The sequence below is a fragment of the Micropterus salmoides genome, unplaced genomic scaffold (genome assembly GCF_014851395.1).
Source record: "Micropterus salmoides isolate LMB-PRFRI ecotype aquatic unplaced genomic scaffold, ASM1485139v1 Ms_hic_scaffold_14, whole genome shotgun sequence".
Lineage (NCBI taxonomy): Eukaryota > Metazoa > Chordata > Actinopteri > Centrarchiformes > Centrarchidae > Micropterus > Micropterus salmoides.
In genome coordinates, this window is record NW_024040485.1 from 15299403 (window position 1) to 15326935 (window position 27533).

At 41.0% G+C, this 27533-nt stretch overlaps 1 protein-coding gene across 1 annotated transcript in view; it reads left to right on the plus strand.

Moving 5' to 3' along the window:
- Positions 1-3809: 3809 nt before the first annotated feature.
- LOC119902055 (solute carrier family 22 member 23-like) overlaps positions 3810-27533 on the plus strand; it is a 37839-nt gene continuing 14115 nt past the window's right edge. Inside the window, exons 1-5 of the mRNA XM_038717950.1 lie at positions 3810-5054; positions 11603-11706; positions 11816-11970; positions 24323-24491; positions 25803-25930. Coding sequence (XP_038573878.1) covers positions 4617-5054; positions 11603-11706; positions 11816-11970; positions 24323-24491; positions 25803-25930 — 994 coding nt within the window. The 5' untranslated portion in view covers positions 3810-4616. The remainder of the gene's footprint in view (positions 5055-11602; positions 11707-11815; positions 11971-24322; positions 24492-25802; positions 25931-27533) is intronic.

The following is a 27533-nucleotide window of genomic DNA, read 5'->3' on the forward strand; positions in this document are numbered from 1 at the left end:
GCTGACAGACATATTGTGCCCCCTGGTGTTTTAGCTCTGAGGTATAGCCACTGAACACACACAACTACCGCACTACATCAGAGAGGCTAGTGTAAGGACAGAGAGAAAGACAAAGATAGGTGGAGAGGGAGGCATAGTCATGGGTGGGAACTGAACCGACAACTTTAAGAAACCAACACCCTTAACTGGAATTTTCAAACCATTAAGCATTACTACACCTTCTTTTTTCACATGCAAACTTTTTGAATGCCTGTATTTGAAAAATAACTTGGCATGGCCGTGTCCATGCTGAACACCTCGGCTCATTCAGTAACTTTTAAACCCACAATGAAAACTCATTTGAAATGACTATGAAGGTCAGCCCCACATGTTAAACACACCCACCTTACATTTCTTTCCCACCAGGCTGAAGAGGGTTTGGTTTACTTTACCCCCCCCCCCCCCACCAACAAAAGACACAGCAAGACTGAACATGTACAATTTTGCAAACTGCAGCTTAATAACAGCTCTCGTGCCAAAAGAGAACAGTACGACAGTGAACCTTGCTGTACTGTATACTGACATAATGAAGATTAATTGGAACCTCAGGCACCCAAGTGAGAAAAAGTTTCTTTTGCAAGATTAGAATCTTTCTTCCAGATTTAAGTATCAGTCACTGTAAGGTGTGGCAATGACTACAGGGAATGCTCATCTTGTCAGATTTTGTGATACTTGTGTCATGGACTGGAGCCTCCCTCTGGTCCTTTATTCTACTTGTCTGTCCATAACCTGTACTTTCTGTCTGCATTATCCATTCAGATGTACACAGGGTGTTTTGAGGACAGAGTAAAAGCATTGCTGACTGTCTCTTCAGCTTGGGGGTGAATATTTAACTAAATGTTTGCTTTCTGCATTTAAATCCAGTGTGGGTCACCGCTACATTTGCACAGATGCACAAGACAGGACATTTGTTGCAAAGGTGTGTTCATGTCACTTATGTGTCACCAAACTGACATCTGGAACAAAATTCAACACCTCCCAAGATGACTTAATGGATGTGAAACTTGATGAATAAAAAACAATGCAAGGGCTTGAGGAGGTTAATTCTGACGAACTAGTGATTCACAGTGACTCTGAGACATGCTGACACTTGTAGACATATGATATCATTTGCCGGCACTAGCACTGACATCCCTCACTGAGTCACCTGGGGAAAAAAGACTGACAGCTGGTTTATTAAATTGCATAGACAATTGACATCATGTCGCTTATTAACGTTTTGTTAATATCTTATCTTTATACCTTATCTTATTTTCCCTTGCAGCTTGTAAACATACAGACTTTCCACTGCTTCATAGCACAATACTGAATGAGAGACATTTCTTCAGTGCTGCTTTACAGGGCCACTGGCGGTTCTGTCATTCGCTTCAGTAAAGCCAAGGTCTCCACATTAACTAAGTAAAAATACATTTGGTAAAAAAAGAGGTTGCAAGTTTAGAATTTTTTGTTTATATTTTATGTAATCCTGGTAGAAAATACTAAATCTCCTTACTTTATCTTATTTCAAGATTAACTGAAAGCTCTTCACAGTATTTGTGCAGTAGCGTGACTGTATCTTGGTGTGGCCATGCCTAGTCCATAAACTGTGTACACTGACCATGAATTTATTGTTTTCCATCCCTATCTAAAGTTGACATTAACCCCAAACGTCCAAATCTGTCTTGGACTTTGAAATCAAAGTGCACAAAAAGACTCATGCAACGTTGTTACTTTGTGAGAGAAAGCTCAGGCCCACCTCTGATTTTTTCCTCCCTGTTTTACAACTCATGTGTAACCATATACCAGACAGACAGATAAACTAACACACACACACACACACACACACACACACACACGCTGACTCACAGCATTGCCTGGGTGGGTCCTGGACACACCTGAATTAGTTGCCATGGGAGCAAGTAATAAGCAGGTTTGAATGATAACAAACAACACAGTGAGAAAGTATGGCGGTACATTGGTCGACTGGTTTCTGTTGGCACACAGCCATGAGACATATTTTGCGCACACTACAACAGAAAACATTGTCTGGGTCACTGTGTAAAGGAAGCAGATAAAATATATGTGGTCATTAATCTAGTATTTATTGTAGATTACATACAACAGCAAACAATGGAAAAATACATTTATAATACATTCATTAGCTGTTGTACAGCACATTGAAAGTTAAATCATTTGCATCAAACAGCTTAACTTTACATTTATATCCTGTCAGTAATTTAGTGAGAATTTTAAACCCGCACAAATGTTGACGTTGCATGATTGTTGCCAGATTTAAAAAAAAAAAAAAAACAGGCTGCAAATGCTGCAATGAAAAGAAAGCAGTGGTGTTGCCCCAGTCCGCCTGCAGGGGGGGTCAGTGTGTGACTAACACAACAAGACACACTGCAGGAAGCTAGACTATAGCCTCAGTCTTCATTCCAGGAGCGCCTCAGGAACTGCTATGCTTGCTATGCGTACAGTTATACCTTATAGAATATTATTTTCATAATAATCGTTTAAAAAGAAGAAGAATCACACTGACAAACTAATAAAAATTAAATGTGCGTGATTCAACAACCTGAGTCAATAAAGGAAGTATGTGCTAGCACATTATGGCCAGGAGGGTGAAGCATTGCTAAACACAACGTTGAGTAGAAAAGTAGGAGTCTGCTATCACATGGTCAGATAAATATGGGCTACCAAGCTGGTGGGTGTAAATCAAACCTGACCAATAAAGAACTCTTTATCATAAATAGTGCAGTTTATCCCGTTCCCATGAGGCTTCCTTAAATCCTTCACAATGAATAATACAACACAAATTAATCATCTGTTGCTACAACGAATGGACCCGCGTTGTAATAGGGCATAATTTATAAAGTGTTTACTGTGTGTTGGGCTATTGTTGATGGGTAATAAATGATTTATTAATCACGTAGATTAGCAATTAGACATTAATAAGGAAACGTTTGGGGTTGCCAGGTTGTGAAAATATCAGTTGGCTATCCTCCTCCAGTGTAACTTCCTCTAGTCTTTTTAGTTCTTCATCAGCAAGACTCCTCAATGTGCAGTTCAACCAACTGGAAAGAGCTGAAGACCATCTGGAACAAAATCCACTTGATAACTGCTAATTATGAAACATTTACATTTAACTCCACACTTGATAAATTATTACAGCAAAAGAACTCATTGTTAATGACTTACTAACATTCATAACTCCACGCCTGTGGGTTTATTATGAAACTAGATTTGTCACCACCAAGCAAGTTAAATGTAATTTTGTTTAATGTAATTAAAAATGTAATTTTCTTTAGTTACGAATTCGGTAGGCTATGTAAGGAATTGTATGGGGCTGCCCAAAATTTAAAAAAAGCAAAAATGAGTGCAAAATGCTGACTCATCAAAGCACAATGTAAATCACCAGAAAAGCTGAAGCCTATGACTACCAACATATTAGAACATGATAAAGGCTACCTTTATGACAAGAGAAATTTTTGATTTGCTTCTCTCGCTCTCTCTCAATCACTCAGACATAACTGTCAAGACCAAACCCCTTTGAATGCTGCTCCCACACACTGCAGCCTACAAACCATTGCCCCTATACAACAGACAGACAGGTCATTTTCTCCTGTATTAGAGATTTTTGCTTACATCTGAAATTGAATAAGCTTATACAAGTTATAAAAAGAAAAATTATATTTGTTTTATTCACCTTTGCTGGAATCTAAAATACATGTGTTTATTGTTTGCTACAGAATGGGCGGGGGCAGAGCCAGTTCCCCCTCCTCCTCCTCCTCCTGTTGATGGGACGTCTGTCCTGGGCATTTACATTTTTTATATTTACGTATATATGTACCTATATTTATTCATTATCTACAATATTTAGGACAATGTTACTTGGAACGTGAAGACAATACAAACTACTGCCTCTTGTGACTTCCTTGCAAAACCTTTGTAATACCGATTTCTTAGAAACTTGTTTGAATGTGTTGCTGCAGGTTGGTTTGATTTTTATTCTGTCATTAAATAATAAACATAACGTGGATACAAAATAAGCAGGCTACTGGTGTATTTTTTGCTGAATAGGCAATATTATAAGGAGCAATAATAGCTACTGCTTTTTTTCCAGTAGCCAAGTTGACTTGCTCTAGTTTTGCACAGAGCATTTTCCTGTCAAGGTGGTTACCGGTGCACAGGTAGCCATGTTGGGGTAGGAGTCAACAACACGCAGCCTTGATGGGCAGGTGCGTTACCTGTGGCTCATTCAGGAAGCACTTTTGCGGGCTCTGCTTCCACCGCTGACTGACAGAGTCCGTAATGAATCAGACGACGGAAAATACCTAGTTTCCCCAGTCATTGCATAATTCTTTCCAATCTGCCTTTGTTTCGGAGCTCGAGCCTGCGATCAGTCCCTGTTTTGGTGGCAGACGGAAGTGCTTCCTGATAATAAAGAGGTGCGTCTTATTTCCATTCCAGTGAATGAACTGCGCACGGCTTTCACCGCCGGAGCTGGGGGCATTGACGCATTGTGGAGTCGACAGGGGGTAGCACTGCAACCCCGGCTTCGCTACACAACGGAGGCATCTATCGGCGAAACCGCGATGGCCGTGGTGCAGCTCGACACGGAGGACCATCAACCGGAGAACGGCTTCGTGTCCCCCGAAACCACGTCGCCGGGGCTGCTGACACGCATCGACGGTTGTGTCCTGCCATTTCTCGGGGGATTTGGGAAGTACCAGAAACAGCTGATCGTGCTGACATGGATTCCGGCGTTATTTATTGGATTCAGCCAATACTCTGATAATTTCCTCCTTGCCCAGCCGAACAACACATGTGTCCAGCCTTTGACAAACCTGACTAACCACACTGCGGGCCATTCCTCGTTGTTAGACAGTCCAAAAAATATCAGCGCGCGGCCGGCTTACAGCCATGCCAATGGAAGTTACAGCACCCACAATGACACCACCAACATGCAGTGTAGGTGCAGTGAGTGGACATTCGAGCTGCACACTGGACTTGTGCAGAATGTGGTTACCAAGGTAAGCTGTTCATCTTGAGGATGGGCATCCTTTCCATCATATTGTATTATACATGTGATACCCTAGCCGCTCTAATCCTCTTACGATCGATTTACGTTAGCAAGAGGGGGAAATCCTCACACTTTTCAGGCAACAACGCAGTCATGTTATTATAACACTGTGCCCAAATCGTGTTCTTTGACAGCTGCTGGATAGTGGTTGTGGCTATGCCTCCATTATTGCATCCGAGGCGTGCATTTCTCCACAGCCGGTAGCACTAGAGTCGTTTCTATTCTGTAGAGGTCCTACAGAGCCACGAATCGGCTCACGCTGGATCCAAACGTAGTAGGACAGTATAGGTGAGATCCTGCATTGTGCTGACCGTGAGTCATCGCAACAGCTGACACACAGTGTGACCTATTGCAAAGAGACTCCACCATTGGCACACTGGGCAAAACTGCCAGGGCTGGTGGAATTTGCCGGTTGTCGTAATGGACATAATAGAGAATGAAGCCTTTTGATTTGGAGCAAAGGTCATTAGTGTACTCTAGAATAATGCAACCCCATCCCTGGTCAAACATCACCTGCCCTATCACTGTCCTAAACAAACACTAGTGAGATAGTCTTATAGCGTTCATTCTGGGCACTTCTAGTGTGTCCATGATTCCCAGAGGTGATGTCGTTACCTCCTACCACACCACCATAATGTTGTGATACCCCTATCTGCACAGGCCTGCTGTCATCAGAGCTGGTCTAGCTGCATGAAGTAGGGGTTTATATATCGTAATGCATCAGCTCTTCTCCCTTTGTGGATGCTGCATGCTTTATATCAAGATATCAAGTTTTATTTTGTGTGAGGAAAAAAAGCATGGCACTTTGATCTGCAGGGTCCCCTGAGTAAACTTGACCCTCACATTGATGGGATAATGAGATTTAAATCTTAAGGGAAAAGGTCAATGTTCAGTTCAGCTTAGTAAAGGTTTCAAATGTTGATACGTGCTCTGATGAGCTCACACACCCTTGCATTCCATTTTCTGCTATAATCAAAAGTCTTATCAGGAAGAGTTAGATTTGTAGCTGGGCTTTGCATCGGCTTTGTGCTACAGGAGGGGGTTGTGCCACCCTGAGCTTGCGTCCACTGTGATCCAAACAGCCCATCTGCTTATCACTGATGATATCCCCACTTAAATAAAAAGGCAAATAAAATGCAGTTGTGGCATTTTCATTAGGTCATGAGCCAGGGAGACAGCTTAAATCTTGTCTGCAGGGTAATTTTGGGGAGTGGGGTTGCATGAACTAAGGACTGATAAACTGTCTTTATGGAGAGAGGCGTTCCAAATGCTCTTAACCTGCAGCTGGATATGAAGTCATATGTGAGGAAAATTGGGTGGATCCATATTACTTAACAGTCAATACATTCTCAACTCAAGAGGGGTTTCCGATATGAAGGCTTTAGTGCTAAAACACTTGCAGGCCCTCCTCTCATGCTGGAGTTGTAACCTGTAGATAATTATATTTGTGTTGCCTTTTACACACATATGGAGAATGTCATGTTGACACTACCACCGCTGTAGATCAGTGTCAGGCCTGAGCAGCTGGTAAATTTTATCTGCTGCGCCGCCTTCCCTGACCCATGTAGTCCACATTCTGACAAGGTCACCGTCAGGAGAGATTGAATCAATGGCATGCAGACGAATCCTCAAATGCAAAATGAAAAAAGGAAGGAAAATTGACTCTCAACCTGTCCGTCACTCTTTCGAGGTCCCTTTTCCACCACCACAGCACAGAAACTAGGAGGTGACGTTGTAGGAGGTAATGATGACTTGGCATTTCTCCCAGTGTTTGATTTGCATAGGCATAACTGCACATGACTGTGACACTGGATCCTTGAAAAACAGATAAGTGTCAGCACTCAAGAAATGTGGTAGCGTCTCTGTCAAAATGTACCAACACATACTAACCCCATGTTACCCTGTTAACCCTTCATATCACATGAGTTAAACATTCACATATGTAGACTATGTGCCACATATGTGTAGCCTCCAGAATCAGTAGCACAGGTCTCTGCCCGCTCCTGACTCTCAGGGTGTCACAGAATGGGGGCTTTGAAGGAGGCGGTGGAGGTTGAGGTGGTGGTGAAAGATCCAAAGTGGTTAATGTGGAGACCCATCCTAAATGAGTCTAAGCTCTCCTCGGGGTCCGTCTTAATTGGACTGAGCCTTAGAAATGAGAATGTATCATTACTCAGAGACAGATAGAGTCTCTCTGCAACCTATCCTACTCAGCTCCCACACGCTGCCTGTATTAGTGGCCTGAGAACTTCTTCAAAGCAAAGAGTAACCTTGACACTCCCTGGGAAAGTGTGGTTCTTGCATATTAATTAGAGACACTTGACATTTAGGGATTGATGATTTAACAGGTCTAAAACTGAATCCTACTGCTTCACCGTAGAATGGCGTTTGGACTTTGGCCTATAAGATTGTAAGCTTGTTTTGTCTCACAGTCTGAAACACAAAAATATTCCATTTAAAATGATAATGATGAATCTGAAAAAAGCAGCAAATCCTGATATATTGTAGAAGCTGGAAACGGCCAATATTTGGAATTTCTTTCTTACTAAATGACCAAAATGATTAATTGATCATCAAAATTGTTGCACGACAACTTTCTTTTGATAGTTGACTTGAAGTGATTAGTTGATTAATCGATTAGCTGATCAACAGAAAAATAATCTGCAACTATTTTGACAATGAATTAATCCTTAAAATCATTTTAAAGCAAAAATACCCAATCATTCAGTGTATTTTGGGGTTTTAGACAGTTGGTTAGACAAAACAAGACATTTTAAGATGTTAGGTTGGGCTTTGAGATGAGATGTAAACTTTTAACTATTTTCTTACATTTTATAGTCTCGATGATTAATCAAATAATCAAGAAAAAGAATGGGCTTCTTGGGCCATAAGTCATGAATATATTCATTACTTAGAGCCCTAGCTGAGTGATTAAATGAGTAATTGTTTCAGCATTAACTCAGTATATACATGGTCAAATTATCAGTGCCATTTATTAGAATGTAGGTCAGAACTGAAGAAGTCCTTTGGATGAGGGACGAAACGTCTTCCAGTATCTTCAACCAAGTCCAGTTGCCCTTGATTTTAACCTTCGTGGATAATGTAGGTTAGAGCATTGTGTGAAAGTGAAAAGGAAGATATGTTGTAAAGCACATTAGTGGGTACACCCAGACCCAATATCACTGTGCTGGAGGTTGCACACCCAAAGATCTGAAAGATGATACTGTTGAATAGCAATGCAGGCCTCTCTGCTCTGTCCGTGTCCCTTCATACTGTTTACCCAGCTGGTTTGCTCCTCCCACAGACCCCGGATCAATGCGGGACACTTTGAAACGGTCTCAGCTGTCGAAAGGCGATGACCCCACTGCAGATACCCAGTCAGCACACAATGACAACCACTCACAGCGTCAGCTGGGAGGAAAGACGCTTGTGTGACCAAAAGATAAAATTCTGTTGGGGCTCTGTGTTTCTGATAAGTGTTGTTTTTGTAACATTGTGGGGCTTCAGACCCTCTGTCGTGGTTTAAGTTTGTTGTGAGGTGTGACAGAATTCAGGTTGTAGGAGTGCTTGTTGGTTATCAATACATATCTGGTGTATTTTGTGATGTCTAGTTACGGTTCTTAGCTGTGAACAAAAGGAGGCAATGAATAATGTATTGGCGGAAAAAGGTTTGTTGTTTGTTGGCCGCAGGGAAAATATAACTGCCATCCGCCAGCTTGTCAAACATGTTAGTGTTTTTTCATGTGATGCGTAGTATAGTCCAGATGCTACAGTAGTGTAACAGTTACTTGAAACTTGGTCACACCTATCTAAAGACACGCTCTGTCTGTGAGTGCCTCAGGCTACATCACCAATGTCGGATATGTGTTTTTTGTTTCCTTCTTGACTTTAACACATAACCGCAATGGAGAGTGAGTATGTGTAGCATAGATAAATCTTTTTGCTATTACTAACCTTTCTTTTAAAATCCGTTTTTTCATTCTCTTTTACCTTCACCTAAGCTACCACCACATTATAGGATTTTTAACCTTCAGTGGAGCAGCGATAGCTAAAACTTGCACTTGGAAGCAGAAATAGTCTGATAACCACAGTGATGGTCTGTTGCTAGGCAGTAACTATGCAGCAGTCTCTCCATGTGTTTTCTGCCTTCCCCTCACAACTGCTTTTAAGCATCTCTTTCCCTCTCCCTTCAGCCTGTTATCCTTTCCCATATATGTACTTATTCTTTGCATTTCCCTCCATGTCTTTGTTTGTTATGTTTCTAGATTGAATAAGCTTTATTCCTCCCTCCTCCTGTGCTCTCCATTCCCCTCCCTCCCTCCTTGTCTGCTCCCCCTCCGTTGAGACCCACCACCCTCCACTCTGTAGTTCAACGAGTGCAGAAATGTGCAGCTGTAGTTGAGAGTGTCTTCATCTAAGCTAATGAGACTCACTGGTGTAGACCGATCACTGGTGGCCAGTCATTTGAGAGAGGGATCAGCAGACACCCTAGGGATTTGAACTGATTTGCTTTTGGCCGCTCATTGTTCTGCATTTTATTTCAGTTAATAGTTTTAAATGCGCCTATAACCCGACTCTACACACTGACTTCTATTCATTACTCCTAAATGAGCAAGACAACAGCAAGAGAGCAACTGACAGAAATAATAGGGGCATAGCAGACAAGCTGCGTGGATTTGACTCATGCGTAGAGTTAATGGCAGTTTGCTGGGATTTATTTGCTCTGCTACTACTACTGTTGAAAGTCTGTCCATATTTTTTTCACTTATGATAATAGCTAATAGCGATGCCTGTTAATGATTGGGTATGATCTCGGCCAGAGTCTTGGCCTGGAGAGAAACCTAGTTAATAATACATGCGAATTGGCAGATAGTTATAAATAAAACACATTAAAGATACTTTGGCTCAAATCAAATTCTGCCATGCTCTGCCCTTTTGGCTACACATTTCAACAGCACTTAACACTTGCATGACATTACTTCTTTGTCTCTGGTGTAGGACTTTTATATGTTGGTATTTTACAACAATGGTCTTCCGTCTGTGGTCACCAGCAGTTGTCTGTTATGCACAGTCACCAAACTGTCATCCAGCCACGCAGAGTTTAATTTCTGTGTATGTCTGTTTTTTATTCCTATAGGACGGCAGTTTCAGTTTTTTAAACACCCTTGGTTGTGCAGTGATTGCTCGACAGGAACTTGTTTTCCTCCCTCTGTCTTTTTCTCTGCTGACATCGATACTGAAACCATGAGTGAGTTGCATGCCTGGATCATGTGATGGCTGGGTGGCTCTGGGTAATCCTGGAGGGTTCCATTCTGAACAGGTCGCTAGGGTAGAGGTTATGAGAGGTTAGAGCCCCTCAGAGAAAAACAGGAGAACAAACTACACTTTGTATTTATAAGGTGAGGTTGAGCTTGATATAAATGGCGATGATGATGGGATTCTTTTGTGACATGGCAATATATATATTCCGATATTCTATACAGTGATAGTGGTTTGGTGTATAGATTAGACAGAAGTGAGACAGAACTGAGGTCAGTGTTGATCAGCTTCCCCCATATGCTAGCCACCACGCCCAGTCTGTGCCTTGCTGCTGCTTGTGTCAGCACAGACAGCTGAGAGGCATATGTTGCCAAATATCCTCCCCCCCTCACAGGAACAACTACTCTACTAGGCTCATTAAAGCTGGGGTAGGCAATTTATTTTAGAAGCATTTTTTCATTATATTTGTTGAAATGATCTTTACATCCATCTCTTTACAGCAATCAGTAAGTCAAATGCTCTGACACAGAAACAAAACAGGTGTCTGTCACTGTCACAGGACTGTGAAAAACATTCGGACCGAATGAAATGATTGTCCGGCCTACCTGCCTTTCTACCTACATACCTGCGCGCACTCTGCCTGTGCAGTCATTGCGCATGAAACTGTGTTTTGGGGGAGTGGCTTTGGATGGAGGGGTTGGTATTATTTTGGTTGCATACTTTCAAAATCTAGCCATCTCTTGTTAAATTCTCAAACATCACCTATCCTAGTTTTAATTACGTAATATTATCAATGATGGTCGAAGTTGCAGGTTAGGGTAGATATTTGAGGGTATATGTAGGTTGTTCCCACAAGCAGCTGACATACATAAGAAGTGCATATACTCCACTGGCCTTTACATTTCCCCCTGTACCTCTGTACTATAATAGCCTGTGCTATGTAAAAGATCTGTCTGTCACAACTTGTCTACGGGGGGGGAGGCACTGCATTGTTTGCCCTCTAGGAATCCTTCTGCTGCTGGAGTGGAGAGTTTCAGTCACCGAAGAAAATAAAGACAGGCATAAAGACATGTACCCTTTTCACATTCCGGTGTTCTGTGTGATAATAATTCCCCAGAAATCATTCAGACCTAGTGGACAGTGATAGTCAATAGATAAAGTGTCTCATTCTCAAAACCTTCACCTTTTACCCAGCATACATGTCTTGGGACTAATGCCTGTGTTTATTTGTCTTCACAGTGGAGTCTGGTGTGTGACTCAGCATGGAAAGTCCACATTGCAAAATTTTCTCTGTTGGTGGGATCCATCTTTGGATACCTGGTGTTTGGAGTCCTTGCTGACTGGTAAGATTTTGGACAAAGCTATTGCACAACATAAAGTCTTATTGTGTGTATATCAAAACCACTGTTTTCACATTCTTTATAGTCAAAAATGTATTTGTATCTTGTATAGGTTTGGCCGCCACCCAGTGCTGATCATATCGGTGCTGTTCATGCTGGTGTTTGGTCTGACTGTGGCCTTCTCTGTCAACGCCCCCATGTTCAGCACCTTGCGCTTCTTTGAGGGCTTCTGCCTGGCAGGGATTACCCTGTCCCTCTACGTCCTCAGTAAGTATTTATCTCTCAACTAAAAGTGCTAATTGACCCTTTGCCAAGACCTACCACCTTGTGTTATTGTTGCTACACCTGTCAAGCTTTCCATATACACATAAGCAGTTCACACTGATAATGTTGGCAAATTTACCACTCAAAATTAGCGAAGAATAGGCCATAGATTTCATGCAGAAGTATACAAAAGCAAGACTCATATTTCTCGACCACCGATTTTGCTGGTGGAAATGACAACTTTCACTATCAGATTTGACTTGTAGCTAGCTAGCTGCTTAATGCTAACTCTGTGAGTTGGGTAAAAACTCTGTCTCCAACTGACTTCTTAAGGTTTCTAGCTTTCTCTCTGTCCTAAAATTTTCACATGAAGTCTACGTACACAATATAGCTAATGCTAACAGAGTGAGGATAATGCTAGCAGCTCCCATGCTAAAAGGCAGCAAGAGGAAAGGCTGAATGAAAATAAGAACTAACTGATATTTGGTTAGTATAACAGTTTTTTAGGTACGCTAAGCTTGAGTTGCTGAATTGTAAACTTCCCTTAATCCACTTTAATATGTTGAGAAATTCAAATGTTGATAGACCTGCCATAGTTAATTTTCTGCTGACTTTGAACCTTCAAGAAGCAGATACAGCTTGAGACCTTTCAGGATGTGCTTTGAAAGCTAGTTGTTGCTTTGGTTTGTAAACAATTGTTGTATTTCATTTTTGCACTAAACAGAGGGCCTGACGAGGAATGACACAGCAGTAATGCAGCAGTATACTGTAGAAATTGCAGGCCTATTCCATGGAAACTTATTTCCAATTTGTCAATTTAACATTCAGCTAAACTGGTTTGTTTGCGACTTGGCTCCATGTCTAGGAAGTAGGAGCGGCTATCCATGCACTGCAAGTTATGAGGAGGCGTCTTCTTGAGTAAATATTTAAACATTGTCATTGAAAAGAATCCCAAAACAAAGTATCATACCTGCCATATCTCATCCCTAAAGGAAAGATATACTGAATTTAAATCAAGATCTGGCACAGCATTAAATCCCACACGCTTGAAAATACATTTTGAATTTACATTACATTTACATTTTTTTTAAATGTAACATTTGTAAGATGTGGCTCACTAAACGATGAAAAATCCTGTAACCTATGAGTATGCTGTGATAATTTTTAGAATAATAATTTTGCCCATACCACCCACTCTAAATGCCTTATATCCTGCCACTGATGCTGTTCTTATTACGAACACACACACCTGATCAAAAGGCTATTCTAGTATTGTCTCTAGCTGAGGGTAGCATTCAGCTATAAGAAGAGTCGTATTGCAGTGACCTCATAGCATTTATTAAGCTGAATGCCGTTGTTGGGGATTAATTCTCATTACAGAACACCTGCCCGTCTCCTTACCCTTGAAGTGAACTCTTTAATTTTAATGTGGGTGTACCAGCATGTGTGCTTTCCTGACATTTTAATCCTTGTTACTACTAATCAATAATCTGATAATGGCAGAAGGGGTTGGTGGTGGTGCGGTAACTTGTCTTCGCTATAACTTCACCCATCACCGCAGGAAGAGTCAGTAAAGTTCTCAGAGATGAATCCTCTGTGTTGATATGACCTTCTTGCTGCACTGCAACGGTTTAAATAATTAGTTTTGTGGGTTGCGTTACTACAAAAAGAAATGCGAGGGAGGGGACTTTTTGATAGCGTCCATAACTAGCCTAACAATTGATGCATATTCTGGTCTCAGCGATAGATCCTTAAAAGCCTCTTTGGCTGCAGTAATTGACCAGTGCAGTGGGAGGTTGCGAAAGTGGAGGGAAGGGAAGATGAGGAAGAGGGAGCAAGGGCGAGATGATGAAGGAAGGGGCCCTCAGCGTCCTTGTCATTTTAATTTACTCTATGCTGTATACCTTGAAAAGCTTTGCTGCGCTCCCAAAATAGAAGGACCGTTTAGTCTGCTCCCAGGACAAAGGAAAGAGGGTGGGGCAGAGGGAGGCAGAAGGAGGCGAAAGGGTGGAGTTGAGCTGTACAGTACGGTGTCTCATCACATTTAAATGAAGTTGGCATCTGCATCAATTGTTTTCACATTAGCCTACAGTTTATGGTTCACTAAGTCAGTGGTTCTCAACCTGGTGGTTGGAACCCAATGGTAGGTGGTGGGGTTGCACAATACATTTGTAGAGTCAATATTTTTCTGTATGTCTATCATACAAGCTTGTATAAATGCCTGTTTTATTTTTTTTGCTTTTTGTCCAATTCTTGCTGTGGGATTTAGATTCTGCTTGTTAAGTCTGAGATTATGAAAATCAATTAAACAGTAAGATAAAAGCAATTTGATTGATCATTTCAAAAGCTCCACTGCAGATTTTAACAATACATACTTGATACTGCAGTTCTTAGTGTGTATGTATGTATTGTTTCACCTTGACATACAAATATGTGACAGTTTAATGTGTTGGCCATCGAATAAGATAAGAATAATCTAGTTGTGCAGTGAATAATACAAAGTGCTGTCATATAAAGGTAGAATTAAATAGGCATTTGGAACATAAATCGTCTCGCCTCTTTAAAGGTTGAGTGCCAGAACAGCTCAGCAGTATTTGACCATTCAGTTTAATAAAAACGAAACAATATTTGAATATATCTGATGAAGTAGGGCTGCATTCCAACTGAACTACATTTCTGTCTAGAAAGTCCAATTATTGTGAGTCTGAGTTGAGATTTTATCTTTTCTCTCCCTTTACATATCCTCCTCCTTACTTTTTTTCTCATTATTCTTTCTTTAGTTTAAACTTTTTTTATTATTCGTTTTACTTTCTCACGTTCTCTCTCTCTTGCTCAACCACAACCATTCTCTACCCTATTTTTACATTCTTTGCATTTGCCATTCTACCGTACAGTTTTCAGTCTACAAAACTACAATACAGTGATTACAGTAAGTAAATCAAGTGGTCACGAACAAGCTGTTTTTTCAGTCGCCTTATGAAAGTCTAATACAACACCTTACCCTCTGCAATCATACGCAGATACCTGTTTGGTTGAACAATGGCTTAGGGGACTAGAATCTGCGAGAAAAACATTTAAAATATTGCATTTAAAGTTTCTGTAACTTTATAAAAAAGTACTTCTAGAGGTAGTAACTTTGTTCACCAACATGTGAAAGACCAGCATTTAACACTATGACCAGGATTGTGGAGTCTGGTTAGATAACACTTGTTCAACGGCAGATACAAGTTTTTCATATTCCCTTGCTTCAGGCTGAAAAAGGTAATTATAATTCAGGCTACCAGTTGTTCATTCATTTAATTCATCAAATATATTCCCTCGTTGCTGTTGTTGCAGGGATTTCTATTTCAGCTGGGTCCATATTCAAAAATGATCATCTAACTAATTTCCTTTCATATCCTGTGTCAATTAAAAATAAAAATTAACTGTGTCCTTATGGTTCTTTGGACACTATAGCTTGCTGTAGTAATATATAGTAAACTCCGCTTGAGCAGGGCTTAGCTGGACAGATGCTTTTGAAGGCTTTGCACATTTGTATAGGTTTTGTGTCGCTATACTGCTGCCCTGATTTCTGATCATGTGTGGCCTCACATGATATTTATCCTGCAGCCACTCTGTATTGACAAAACTCCACGAGCTGCTCCAAGAGTAGGAACACAGTCGTTCAATAACACATTACTGGAGAGAATCATTCGTTTCCTTTCAAGGCATTCTGTTTAGGGTATTTTTATTTGCATTGGCGTGAACTTCAGCCACATGCTAAGAGTTTAGTCGTAGTCCTGACACTGTGTCAGTCATATGACATTTTTGCATGTAACATTATGGCTTGCTTTGTGTTTGACTCTGCTTACAAAGGAATCACAGCTTCAGGTGTATTTGCACAGGAGACATTACACTAATCCCTCCCTTTCTCATCAATCCATGTGCAATTAGGTCTTAGTTTATGGTTCTTGAAGGCTGGGGCACCATTGTATGCCATAATTAGGATCTAGAAAATAACAAAACAATAACTTCAATCTTTCTGTTTGGTTTGTCAGAATTTACTGAAGCAATGACGCACTGAGCTTTTAGGATATGGGTGAGCCTCTTTTAAGAGCGTAGAGCAATTTGCCACAGCTATAGTCCGTTCTGCCAGGATGACCTGTCAAAGTCAAGACAGCTGACGCATATATGGTAACTGCCACAGAGAGACAGAAAAAAACGGGTAAAGAGAATTGGTGGCAGTGTGGTTTCAGACAAAGGGAAAGAATGGGAACTACAGTAGCAACTAATATAAGTAGAAAAAAGTGGTAAAGACTGAGAGGAATGTTGAAACATGTGCAGGGGACGGATGGAGAAAGCATGATTTTCCACCTCTGATTCTGAAGGGTGCCAGACTAAGAGGCAGTGTGATACAATTACACCACTACCACAAGTGAAAGTGAGGTGTTTCTGTATGTTAACATTAATCCCTTTCATGTAGGTGAACGCATCTTTCTGCTACATTGATCAACTGTACGTTGGCTCCAAAGCATCACAGCAAAACAGCAAAGCCAGCAGCTATAGAAAGTCATCTGATGCAGCGCTGCTATTTATACCACAGTGCTCCATTAGCGTGTGCTTGCCTTTTTGAGCATCACAACACCAGGCAAGGTTCATAGTGCCTATAGCTCAGCTTCATTGTGTTGCTCACCATTGCTTTTTTTTTTACAGTAAACAAACACCCCACCCCCACCCCTCACCTACTAACCCCTCACATGCAAACACACACTGCACATCAGCTTGCTGAGTCATGCTAACTGGCTAGCGCTGGGTGCGTGTGAATTTTGCGATCAGCTTGAGACAAGGTGATTGTGTTCTGGGCCAGTGGGCCAGAGCTCGCTTTTTATTTGCAGAGGTTGTTTCATGCATCCACGTCAGCTGTTTAGGGATGAAATCAGATGCTTTTCTAAGACATAAATTTCTTCTTCCCCCTGAAGTATTTATTTATGTCAAATATCCATTTAGCAGTATTATTACAGTAGCAAAAGTGCACATACTGAATAATTTGGTGAAAGAATTTATGTATTAAAGTGAGGAAACTCAAACTGATGTAAAGTGTGTCCGTATGTGTGAGCTAAAACTTTTTAATTTCCCACCTTTGATTCCCTGAAAGCAACTTTTATAGTTTGTTGGGAGGCAGGATGATTACTTTGGGAGGTCTGTTTAATTGCCTTAAAGTATAGCACAAATGTCTCTAAACTTATCTGAAGTGGAGCTCTTGCTCACTTTCCATGTCTGAATCAGAGGTGGCAGGCCTCTACATGTCATGGGTGTGTGCGAGAGATGCCTTGCAGAGTGAGAAAGAGTAGACTGACAGAGAGAAAGAGACAGACCACATGATTCTGTCATAGTCTCGGGGCATGCATCATAAAGAGCTTTGTGATTTTTCTGTCAGTAACGTTTGGCATACATGCTCATGACTAGTCTGTATGTGACGCTCTACAATGAAGAAGTTGTTTTTAATGGTGGATGTTCTGGGACAAACTCACGCTAATGATTTGGGGAAATAGTCAGCTGAAATTGTTTGTCACTCCATTTTTAATAAGGGATGGTGTCTCCTTTCTAGGTGTGATTACCTTTCTCTTGATATTTTACATTTTCTGAGGTGCCACTTAAATTAGCCAAGCCAACATATCTTATGTTATGATCTTCCAGTAAAAACAAGTTTTCCTTCAGATTTGGTTTCTGTTACAATATCATGGATGGACAAGGCTGACAGGAAATGGTCTGGTGCATAATAAATATGTACAGCTATAGGAAACTTGTGTTACTTGTGTTAACACTTACTGTGTTAAGCATGTGAAGTTATAAAATATCAATAAAATCTCCATATCTTATCTTGTATTATAACTGAAATAAATAAAAAATAAATAAAACTTCTCATAAATTTGTGACTTTAATTAGTTTTTTTTTTAGTTTTTTCTCAGAATATTACCCCCTCCCCTGGCCCCCTGCGCCAAAGTGACCTTGCTTTCTAAACTGATTTAGTAGTAGTGGTTCTGTATTGAGTCTTGGCTGAAATACACAGCACATTACACAGACTTGCATTATTAAAAGGAGAGGGAAACGGACAATATAAGATGAGAGAGACAAACAAAGTGATTGTTAAAGGGATCACATTCGTGTCTAGTCGATGAATGTCCCCTGACCCCACTTTAGCAAAGTAACAGAAAAAAAGTGGTCTTCTATTTTTGTCAATACGGTTATATTGCTACTGACGCACCCAGATACTCAGCATGAATTGATAATGTGGTTAGTGTTTGCTGTCACTCCTTTTTTGCATACACTAGACAGGGAAGGGAAGTATGGATAATATGATGATAAATGGCATTATCGCACTTAGATTTTGTGAAGTGTGTCAAAGTTATAATGTGACTGCCCTTAGTATAAGTGTGTTAGTTATTACCGTAGGTCAGTAAGGGCTCTCTTTTCAAGGTTTTAACTATTTACTTTTTGGTTTTGCTCTGCTCATGTGATGCCGCAGAACAAATCCAATTAAGCTTGACTGTCCTTGAGCATACAACCCCTCTGGCAAAGCCTGAGATACACAAGGTTTATTAAACACGAATATGTGTAAAAACAACAACAAAAAACAATTAAAATTCATATAAATCTAAATGCTAATACAGGAGGAGGCTGAAAAGGCAGATGAAATAAAATTGCCAAACCATGCAGCGGTGTAGAAGCAATGACTCAGTGCACTGGCGTACAGTATGTGTATGTACGGACCATGTAGAGATAGGTCATGCTAATATATGATTGGAAGTGAAATAAAGCATGTGACTGTAAAATGACTTATGTGCCATACTCAGCTTTTATTTACTGTTCTTAAGAATGTGTCTAAGTAAAATAAACATTCAAAAATAGAAAAAAATGTTTTTTGAATTGTATTCAGCATGCAGAACCCAAACCAAACCTTTGGTAATGTTCTCATCTAATCAGTCTTTTGTGAGATTGTACGTGTACAGTCATGTGTGTTCCCCTGCTGTCTGTGTTTCCTTCCTTATGACAGCGGAGTAATACTCTTGCATTCAGACAGGATGGTGCGTGATGTATGCTTCCTGCTTATGCTGTGTTTTGTCAGGTCAGACCTGGGGAGCCTTGTCCTCTCTGCTGTTCCTGTGTTTCCCGTAATGACGTGCTTACTCTCTTACTCTCGAAACCACTCCTCCAGCACAATGGGGCAGTACAGAAAGATGGAAGCCTTATGTGTATTTATCTGTGTAAATAGCGTCCTTTTGCGGCAATGTCACATTCCTGTTTATAGCGACAGTCTTACAGGCAGCGTGCTGTGTTTGCTTACCACCTCTCCTCACCTGTCTTGCTCTTGGTGTTTAAACTGTTAGTGTGTATGCCATCGATGGATATCGCTCAGTCTGGCCTGAGTCAGTGCGTGCCAGATCTGGACTCTGAAGAGATAAGCTTTTCATTTCCCATCATATGGCTATGCCTCCCTGAGGACAGCAGCCAGGTCTGCCTCTCACCACTGCAGAGATTTTGTGCTGCTATCAGATATGCCTTACTAAGACTTTTTATTGATTGTGAATGGTCTAAAAAGGATGATATAAGTATACAGGGAGCCATGTTGGGACTTAGACTATGGACAGTGTACATAGAACAAATGCTTTTCATTCTCTGTGATATAGCTTGAGGTGAGGTTGACCCATCCTCACCCTTCCCCACGATCCACTCTAGCCGTGTCCTGATAAATGCCATAAGGTACAGCCCCCCCCCCCCCCCCCCAAGCAGGGTTAAAGTTCCCTATTGTGCAGAGTTTGCGTTTTTGGTTGCTCAGCAGACTTCCTCCACACACACATTAAGCTAGATGTATATCCTGATTCTGTTTTTTCTACCCCTATGTCTTTACTTTAGGAGGCCACTTCCCAGTTTAAAGGTAGGCTGGATGACCTAATGTTCATGTTCTAATAGGCCAAGTGGATCAGGGAATAATTTTAGCCCTTGCTGTTTGTGAGATACATCGCATGACATAACCTCGAGCTCTCCTATCACATATTACTGAGTGAAGTCCAGTGACTGACAGATTCATCGTGGGCAACCTTTGCACTTTCTTTTGATGAGTGTGAAAAGAAATCAATGTTGTTTCAGTTCTTCTTTGGTCAGGCTGATAAATCTGGTGTGTTACGCTAATCTGGGACTTAGTCTTCCATTTGTGTCAGAGTGTAAGCTGTGTATCAGTCACTCTACCCATTTGGTATCTCCGGGAGAGCCAATAGCTTAGGTTTTGCTGATCTTTCTATGTGCAAGTAGGAGGGGAAGGGGAGGGGGCCGGGGGGGTGGAGTAGTTTGGAAACACAAATATACTCGAACACAAATGTTAACCAAGGAAAATACTTATCTGGTGGTGGTTTAATTATGGTTTGATTGCTGAGAATTTCAGCACACATAGTTCAAAGGGAAGTGCCTGTGGCTTATTTGGGGCAAGCTGGCATTCTTTGCTGCTCCAGATAAGCGACTAATCAATGAGTATGACCTCAATATTCTTAGTCAATAGCCCCTTTTCAGTGCTTGGTGAAGACGGCAGGATACCTCAGGATATTTGTGTGCTAATACAATCACCCTACCCTTTTTTCAAACATAAAACATAGACGAAAGAAATACTGTGCAATCTCCCTTCGGAACGTCCTTCGGAAGTTATTTGCCAGAGTAAGCGTAAATAAACTGCAGTTTGCTCTTGCCTCTATGTACCCAGAATCTCAATAATCTACCATCAGTAGGATATTCTCATAGCACCAACTCCAAACAAATGCCATAAACAGAGAAGATGACTCATGACCTGACAAAGGCCTTTAACCATGTCAGTCAAAGTCTCTTCATGCTCCATCATTGCTTTTTGGATGATTACGTTGTGAAGGGTTCCTTTAAGAGCCGTGTGACCTATTCTCAAAAACTTTCCCAATTAAGTGTGGGTTAAACAGGGCTTGGCATTCCCCCCACGCTGTTTGATTTCTTCTCCAATGTGGTCACTATGTTGCACCGAGGCTGCAATTTGCCTTTACACAAAAATCTCTTTGGTCTGCAGTAACTCCAGGCAAATGCCAAGGTTATTTGGATTCTTATCAGGGAAGCACTGTTTGCTGACAATGCTGCACTGGCCTGTCACTCACACAAAGTACTCCAAAAACTCATCAGGAGATTTGTACATGCCTGAATTTATTTTGGTCTCACAAAGCCTTTCCATCTGTGATCACAGCTTTGAAGATGTGGAGCTTTCGCAATGTATTGATAAAGCAACCTACCCAGTAAGGTCTTTTTGAGCCCCATGTAGAACACACACATGACGATGAAAGCGAACCAGGCCTGTGAACTTACTAAGTGCATTGTTTTTTTCGAAGCAAGACTTGTTTGGAGGTAGCTTTCGTCCAGCTGGAGGAAAAAGTGCTAATGAGCACAACACCAGAACTATTTTAATACCTGAATGAACCAGAGATGTGGGCGATGATTCAGAGGTCTAGAACCAGGGTACCATAGGAGTTGAGGCATGGTAAGTCACAGCAGTTGGTAAAAGATGATGGGAGGAGAAGAGGGAACACAGCTGAAGGATGGCTACTCCATATATTTCACTGCACTTTACATTTCACCTGTGACACCTGCAAGAAAGCCTGTAGGCTCCAGACTTGGACTGTACAGCTGCTGCAGTTGCTACTAAGAATAAACCATAATTATGCCATGAAAATGAATTGGAGCAAACAAAGCTCTGTTATGTTTCATTATAGAGAAATTTCTCCTTATCATTAACTTACACTTAACAGATAGAGTGGCCAGGACTAGGTGGTAAAATCATGGTATGGGGCCATCTGGACCTCATGTGACCAAAAAAGGTCATAACATTAGCCTGTGGGTACAGGGAGAGGCTGCACTGAGTGCCTTTAGTGGTCAACCAATCTCTTTCACTTGTACAACAATGGGCCTCCTTGACTGAGCTGTGTACTTGACGGACGGCTAAGTGAGCTACTGCGGCATGTACCAGAGAGTGTGATTCATATTCTTGTTTTGCCAAAGTCAGCAAACCAGCCAAAGCTTCTTTGGGGATTATCATCATTATTAATTGGCTATTGGCTTGATCATTGATGATGTCATTTCCACTTCCGCTGTGTACAGTATCTGTCCAAATGCAATTAAATGGATCCATTTTTTAAAATAGCTTGTATGTTCCACATGTTTTGTCACCCCAGCGATGTTCGGTTTGCATGCTTTGGTGAGTTGTGACATCAGATTAGTTATTGGTAAATTCTTGTCAGTAGAACACTGGCCGCAGCAGTTTATTGTGGGAATGCTGATCTACGGGGTTGCGGAGGATTAGGGTCAGCAGTAGTAAGAGGCTCAGGCCTCTTTTCTTCTCTACACACCCTGGTCCCTCATTCTGCAGCTCCATCTACAGAACATGTGTCATATTTTTATTTTATTTTTCATATCTTCACACTTATTTTAATATCTCTATATTGTGTGTGTGTGTGAGCACTTTTCCATAGCTCACCACAGGATGTACTTTTCTGGTCACAATGCAGTGGCCTGTTCAGTGCACATGACGCCTTATACATAACCGAAGATTTCATATCCCATGCAGTCCAGAACCAGTGAACCGTCACTTTTCTCCCAGCAGCACACAGAGAAGGCATCTCGAGGTTAGTTGGTTCAAACTCAGCAGGTCTTGCACCCATCGCCCTGCTCTCAGCTCATTGGCTTTGTCATTCCAGCTGCGATAGTGTCTGTGAACAGAGAGCATTATTCATGTCCTCAGAAGGGGGCAAGTCCTAATTGAAATTCCGGTCTTTCCCACTGGAATGAAGCAGGGCCGCCGACACCCACTGTATTATGCTGGCCATGTCACCTTGAAAGGCTCATCTGGAGACTGTCCACATTCTTGGGCAGCAGAAAAGACTCTTTAGGACAACAAATAGTGATTTATAAGAAAAAGGGAAGAATGAAGCATGACAAAAGATTTGCTCAGTATGTGAATAGCAGCATTACAGTACTCCTTTCTTTCTATGGTTTGATGTGTCCTCTACACTGCAGTAACCAAAAGGGCCGGACTGTCTGTGGTTACTGGCTGCCACTGTGGTGTGCATGCTAATGGCTGGGTGAATGAATCGGTGACATTCTGATAGAGAAGAATTGAGTACAAGGAACCTCTTTCTAGTTAGTTCACTCTCACAGCAGCCTACTGTTTTGGTCTGTCTGCTGTCTCTGAACTACAACTGTACGTGGTGATTTATTGCCTTTATTTAATGTCATAAAATCTCATGCGCTGTAAAAGTGACTTGTATTTGTTTTTGACACTAGGACATAGTTTTTAATCAGTTAATTGTGTAGTCTATAAATTTGTAAATTAGTTCAATCACAATTTGTCTTTTAATAGCTTCATTTGTCCAGCCAACAGTCCAAAAAAGCAAAGATTTTTAATTTATATTGATATAAAAAAGAAAAGTAGCAAATCTTCAGATGGAGAGGCTGCAACCAGAAAAAGTGTGGTATTCTTGCATGCTACGTTTTAAAAATGTATAATGTTTTGATACAGTTTTTTAATTGTTAGATAAATTTTTAATTAACTGAATATTTCAGCACTATTTGACACATGTTTCCTGGATGTTCTTTTAACTGTGGTGTCACTGGCTCCAGTGCTGTAATATTGTGCAATGTGCAATGTTACTTTGTGTTAAAAGTCACAGTATTAATACAGTAGTGGTGATAACATACGATGGCCTGAGAATTATGTGTGTTTTGTTGTTCTGGCTCGTCTGCCTCACCTACTCAGAGGTGGTGAACTCTGGCATGTCTCTGTCAGCATGAGGAAACGTCCAAAAATAAACAGGGGAAATCATACATTAAATTTAACAGCCAAATGCTTTTTAGGTATTACTTTTTATTTTTTATTTTTTATTTTATTTAGTATATGCATCCATGGAGACGTGTGTGTTTCAGATTTAGTAGTATTCACGCAGTTTAGAATAAGGGAACTTACACCATTTGTGCTAACCTAGCTGACATTTTTACATCATAGCCTAATATCATTGGCAGAACCTTTTGTAATTTGAGATATGTCAGATGTGGTCTTCCTTGTTTACATCATTGTTGGGTCAGATATGCTGACCATGTTCCATTTTATCTTTTATGCTTCAATATAAACGGATCAATGTTGGCAAGCTAACGTTAGTTTTTGTCAGTAACATCTACTCTCTCCACAAATAGTTATGTTATAACTAGACTAAATGTGCCATTTTGAAAATTTCAAAAATGCCCATTTTGTGTTTTTTTTCTGTTGCAGAAAACCTAGTAACACATGTATTGTTTCTCTCCTCTTCATTCTTTCTGCCAGGGATTGAGCTGTGCCTGCCAGGGTGCCGTTTCTCCATGACCATGGTGGCCAGTTTTGTGATGTTGGGTGGTCAGCTTCTGATGCCCGGGATGGCATACCTCTGTCGCGACTGGCAGGTACTCCAAGCTGTCATCATCTGCCCCCTCCTGCTGATGCTGTCCTACATCTGGTAAGGAAAAGACCGGAGCATGTGCTGCACCAACCAATCTTTTGGTTTTCTTTTTCTGTTAAAGTTTTTCACTTTAAATTCGACACAAGACCCTTCTAATGCTGAAATATGCAGTGCCATCTGCACTAAAATTATACATGTTTGATTCTAGACAACCTGTGTTTTTGTAGTCTAAATCAAACCTTGTTAAGCCAAAGATGCCTTCATAGATTGACTTGCTTTAAAAGTGGAGAATGTTTTACCTCCAAGGACATTTTTCTGCAGTGTATTCCCAGCTGAATGAAATATCTTTTCGTTAACTCCTTTGCAGTGACCTCTACCGTGACTGCAGTCTGTTTTGCTAAAGCTCAGGCAATAAATACTCGCGTATCCTCCTCCATTTATTCTACGGTGATGCACAGTGCGGCACAGCACTGCTGATGTCTACAATGCCAGTAGAAGAAAATCCAAGAATATAGATTTTATCGAAGGCCTTCACTTTCTTCCATGGTGTTCCTGAAGAACAAAGGGGGGGTTTCCAGTGTCCTCAGATCTGCTGTAAAAGATTTATAGGAAGGATTGCGTATACGAAGATACCCCTCACCACTCAGCAGTTAGGTGGTGAAGCTGTGGAGGGGTTTTGTAACAGTTTGCTTTGATGTGATCGTGGCTTTGCTGGCTGAAAAAGACTATAGAACCTGAAGCGGGTGGTGAAACTGATATTTTTACACAGATAATACTGGACAGTGAACTCAACCTAGCCAACACTGTAGCCTCTTTCCACACATGAAATAGAGCTGTCTTCACAACACACACTACTGAGATACACAAATACATCAGCGAGCTTGAGTCTGCCTTCACAAGAGGATTCTGGGAATTTTAAAAGCATGGACCTATGCCCAGAACAACCAAGACCATAAATCCTGCACTTTGACTTTCATAGACATATGTTCCAGAGAATTTCAACCAACTGAGGCAAATGTGGCATTGATTTTTTGCTGACTATCTTCACATTAACAGATTTTTGCGAGGTGAAACCTGACTGCTCAGAGGAATGTGTGCCACATAATGCATTACAACTACCACATAATAGAGCGTCACAAATGAAAGAAGGGAGAGAGATAACAATGGCTGGCAGTCATGTGTTTGTTTGTTGTTCCCCTAATTCAAAATGTGTTGAAATAGCACACTGGTTTGCCCCCAAAAAATGATCTAATATGGCAAACCCTGATGAAGAGAGATTTCAAGCAGCCTTTTAAAAGAAGGATTCATTTTCTTTTGACTCATTTTTCATGTGTTATTAATGAGGACATCCCCCATCTTTTTTGGCAGGATCTTCCCTGAGTCACTGCGTTGGCTGCTGGCCACTCAGCAGTACTGCCGCTCCAAGTGGATCATGGGACACATAGCGAAGAAAAACCGAGTGAACATGGAGCTTGACGCCGATAATATCCTCACAGGTAACATATACAGTGACACTAAATTGAAGGAAATCAGCATTTAAAGCCTGCTTGTTACATTTTGATATTATTACATATTTGTTGATGCATTTTGTATGTTAAAGTAGTTACTGTGTCTTTATATTTTGCTACAGTGTCATCTTCCAAGCTCTTTGTTTTTATCTTTTTTGAAAGCACCGAGGGTGTTGTAGTATCCCCCAGCTGTGCTTTCCTAAACGAGCCAGATTGACAAGGTTATATGAGTTTCCTGTCTGGATACCATAGTAACAGACCTCTCCAGAGGTAGCAGTGGGTGTTGAACATTACATTATGACACTCTAGAATGCTTATTAACTTTATTATAGCCCGGGTGGGTGGACACGAGCCAACAAGTGAAACAGATGGCAGGTGGATGCAGGTCAGGCCCTTTGACCCCATGTTTACTGTTAGTGTGTATAAGTCAACTGTGCTGCTGTTAAACGCCATAGCTGACTGCATTTGTATTATGCTTTAACAGTGCTGTGTACAGTGGTATACTTTTATACCTATGCTTGTCCTGCCATTGCTGGCTGTAGCTTTCAATACATTTAGAGAAACTGTGTCACTGCCGGGAAGAGGCTCAAAGAGGAACCACTCAGTGTGAAATTGACTGCACTTTTTTTAGAACTGTGTGCTGATGCAGCATTGGGAAAAGTACATTGCCACAGATTCATTTATCCACTGTTGCTTTTATAGTAACTGGCTGTCCCCGACCCTTATAGTAATATTTCCTGCTTTAAACTGTTCAGCACTAAATACCAGTTGAGGAAATTTTTCAATAACTGAGACATGACAGATGCATGCGTACCTACTGATTAGGTCATCTTCACAAAGTGAGCAGAATGATTTCCATACAAATAGATCTCAGTAGGGATAGGCTTACTTAAGAGGTTTGTAGTGCAGCCAAGAGATCACTGGGAAGCCTGTGTGATACAGCCAGAGATAACCTTGAGGCAATGGTGTGGAATGCTGTCACATGCATGAGTCAACATGAATTTACAGTACCACAAAGCAGAGTCGTGTGTTTCTTTGGCAACGTGCAGTCTGATACCAAAACATCCACTGTGTGCTGTGTTTCATATCGCTTGCGGCTCAGGGGTGTTGCCCTCTAAGGAACTGTTCCTGTTCTTCAGTGAGCATTGTCGTACCTGTCTCACAGAGCAGTGGGAGACTAGTCATGTGGGATGTAACATGCTCATTAAAAATACATTTTTAAATTTTCTGTGGTTGCAATAAATCAGGGGCATCCTTGTGTGACACTTTAGAGAAGCCAGACTGCTGTTGAACTTTCCTTTGATCTCAAAACTCCACTTGACACGATGACATTAACTAGATCCTGGTGGATATAAAAGCAGGCTTATAATATTGGCTGGTATCACCTTATTAAAATGTACATGTTGGCAGACATGCACATAAAAAATTAACATACATACATTTTAATAGACAGCATTTTAGGTATTTTTGACTCTTATTTTCCTAAATACTGTACCTGTGTAAAATATTTTGTGGTATAATGTATTTTATTTCAATTATTATTTAAAATGAATTAATACATTTTTAGATTACAAACATAAACTATAGCTTG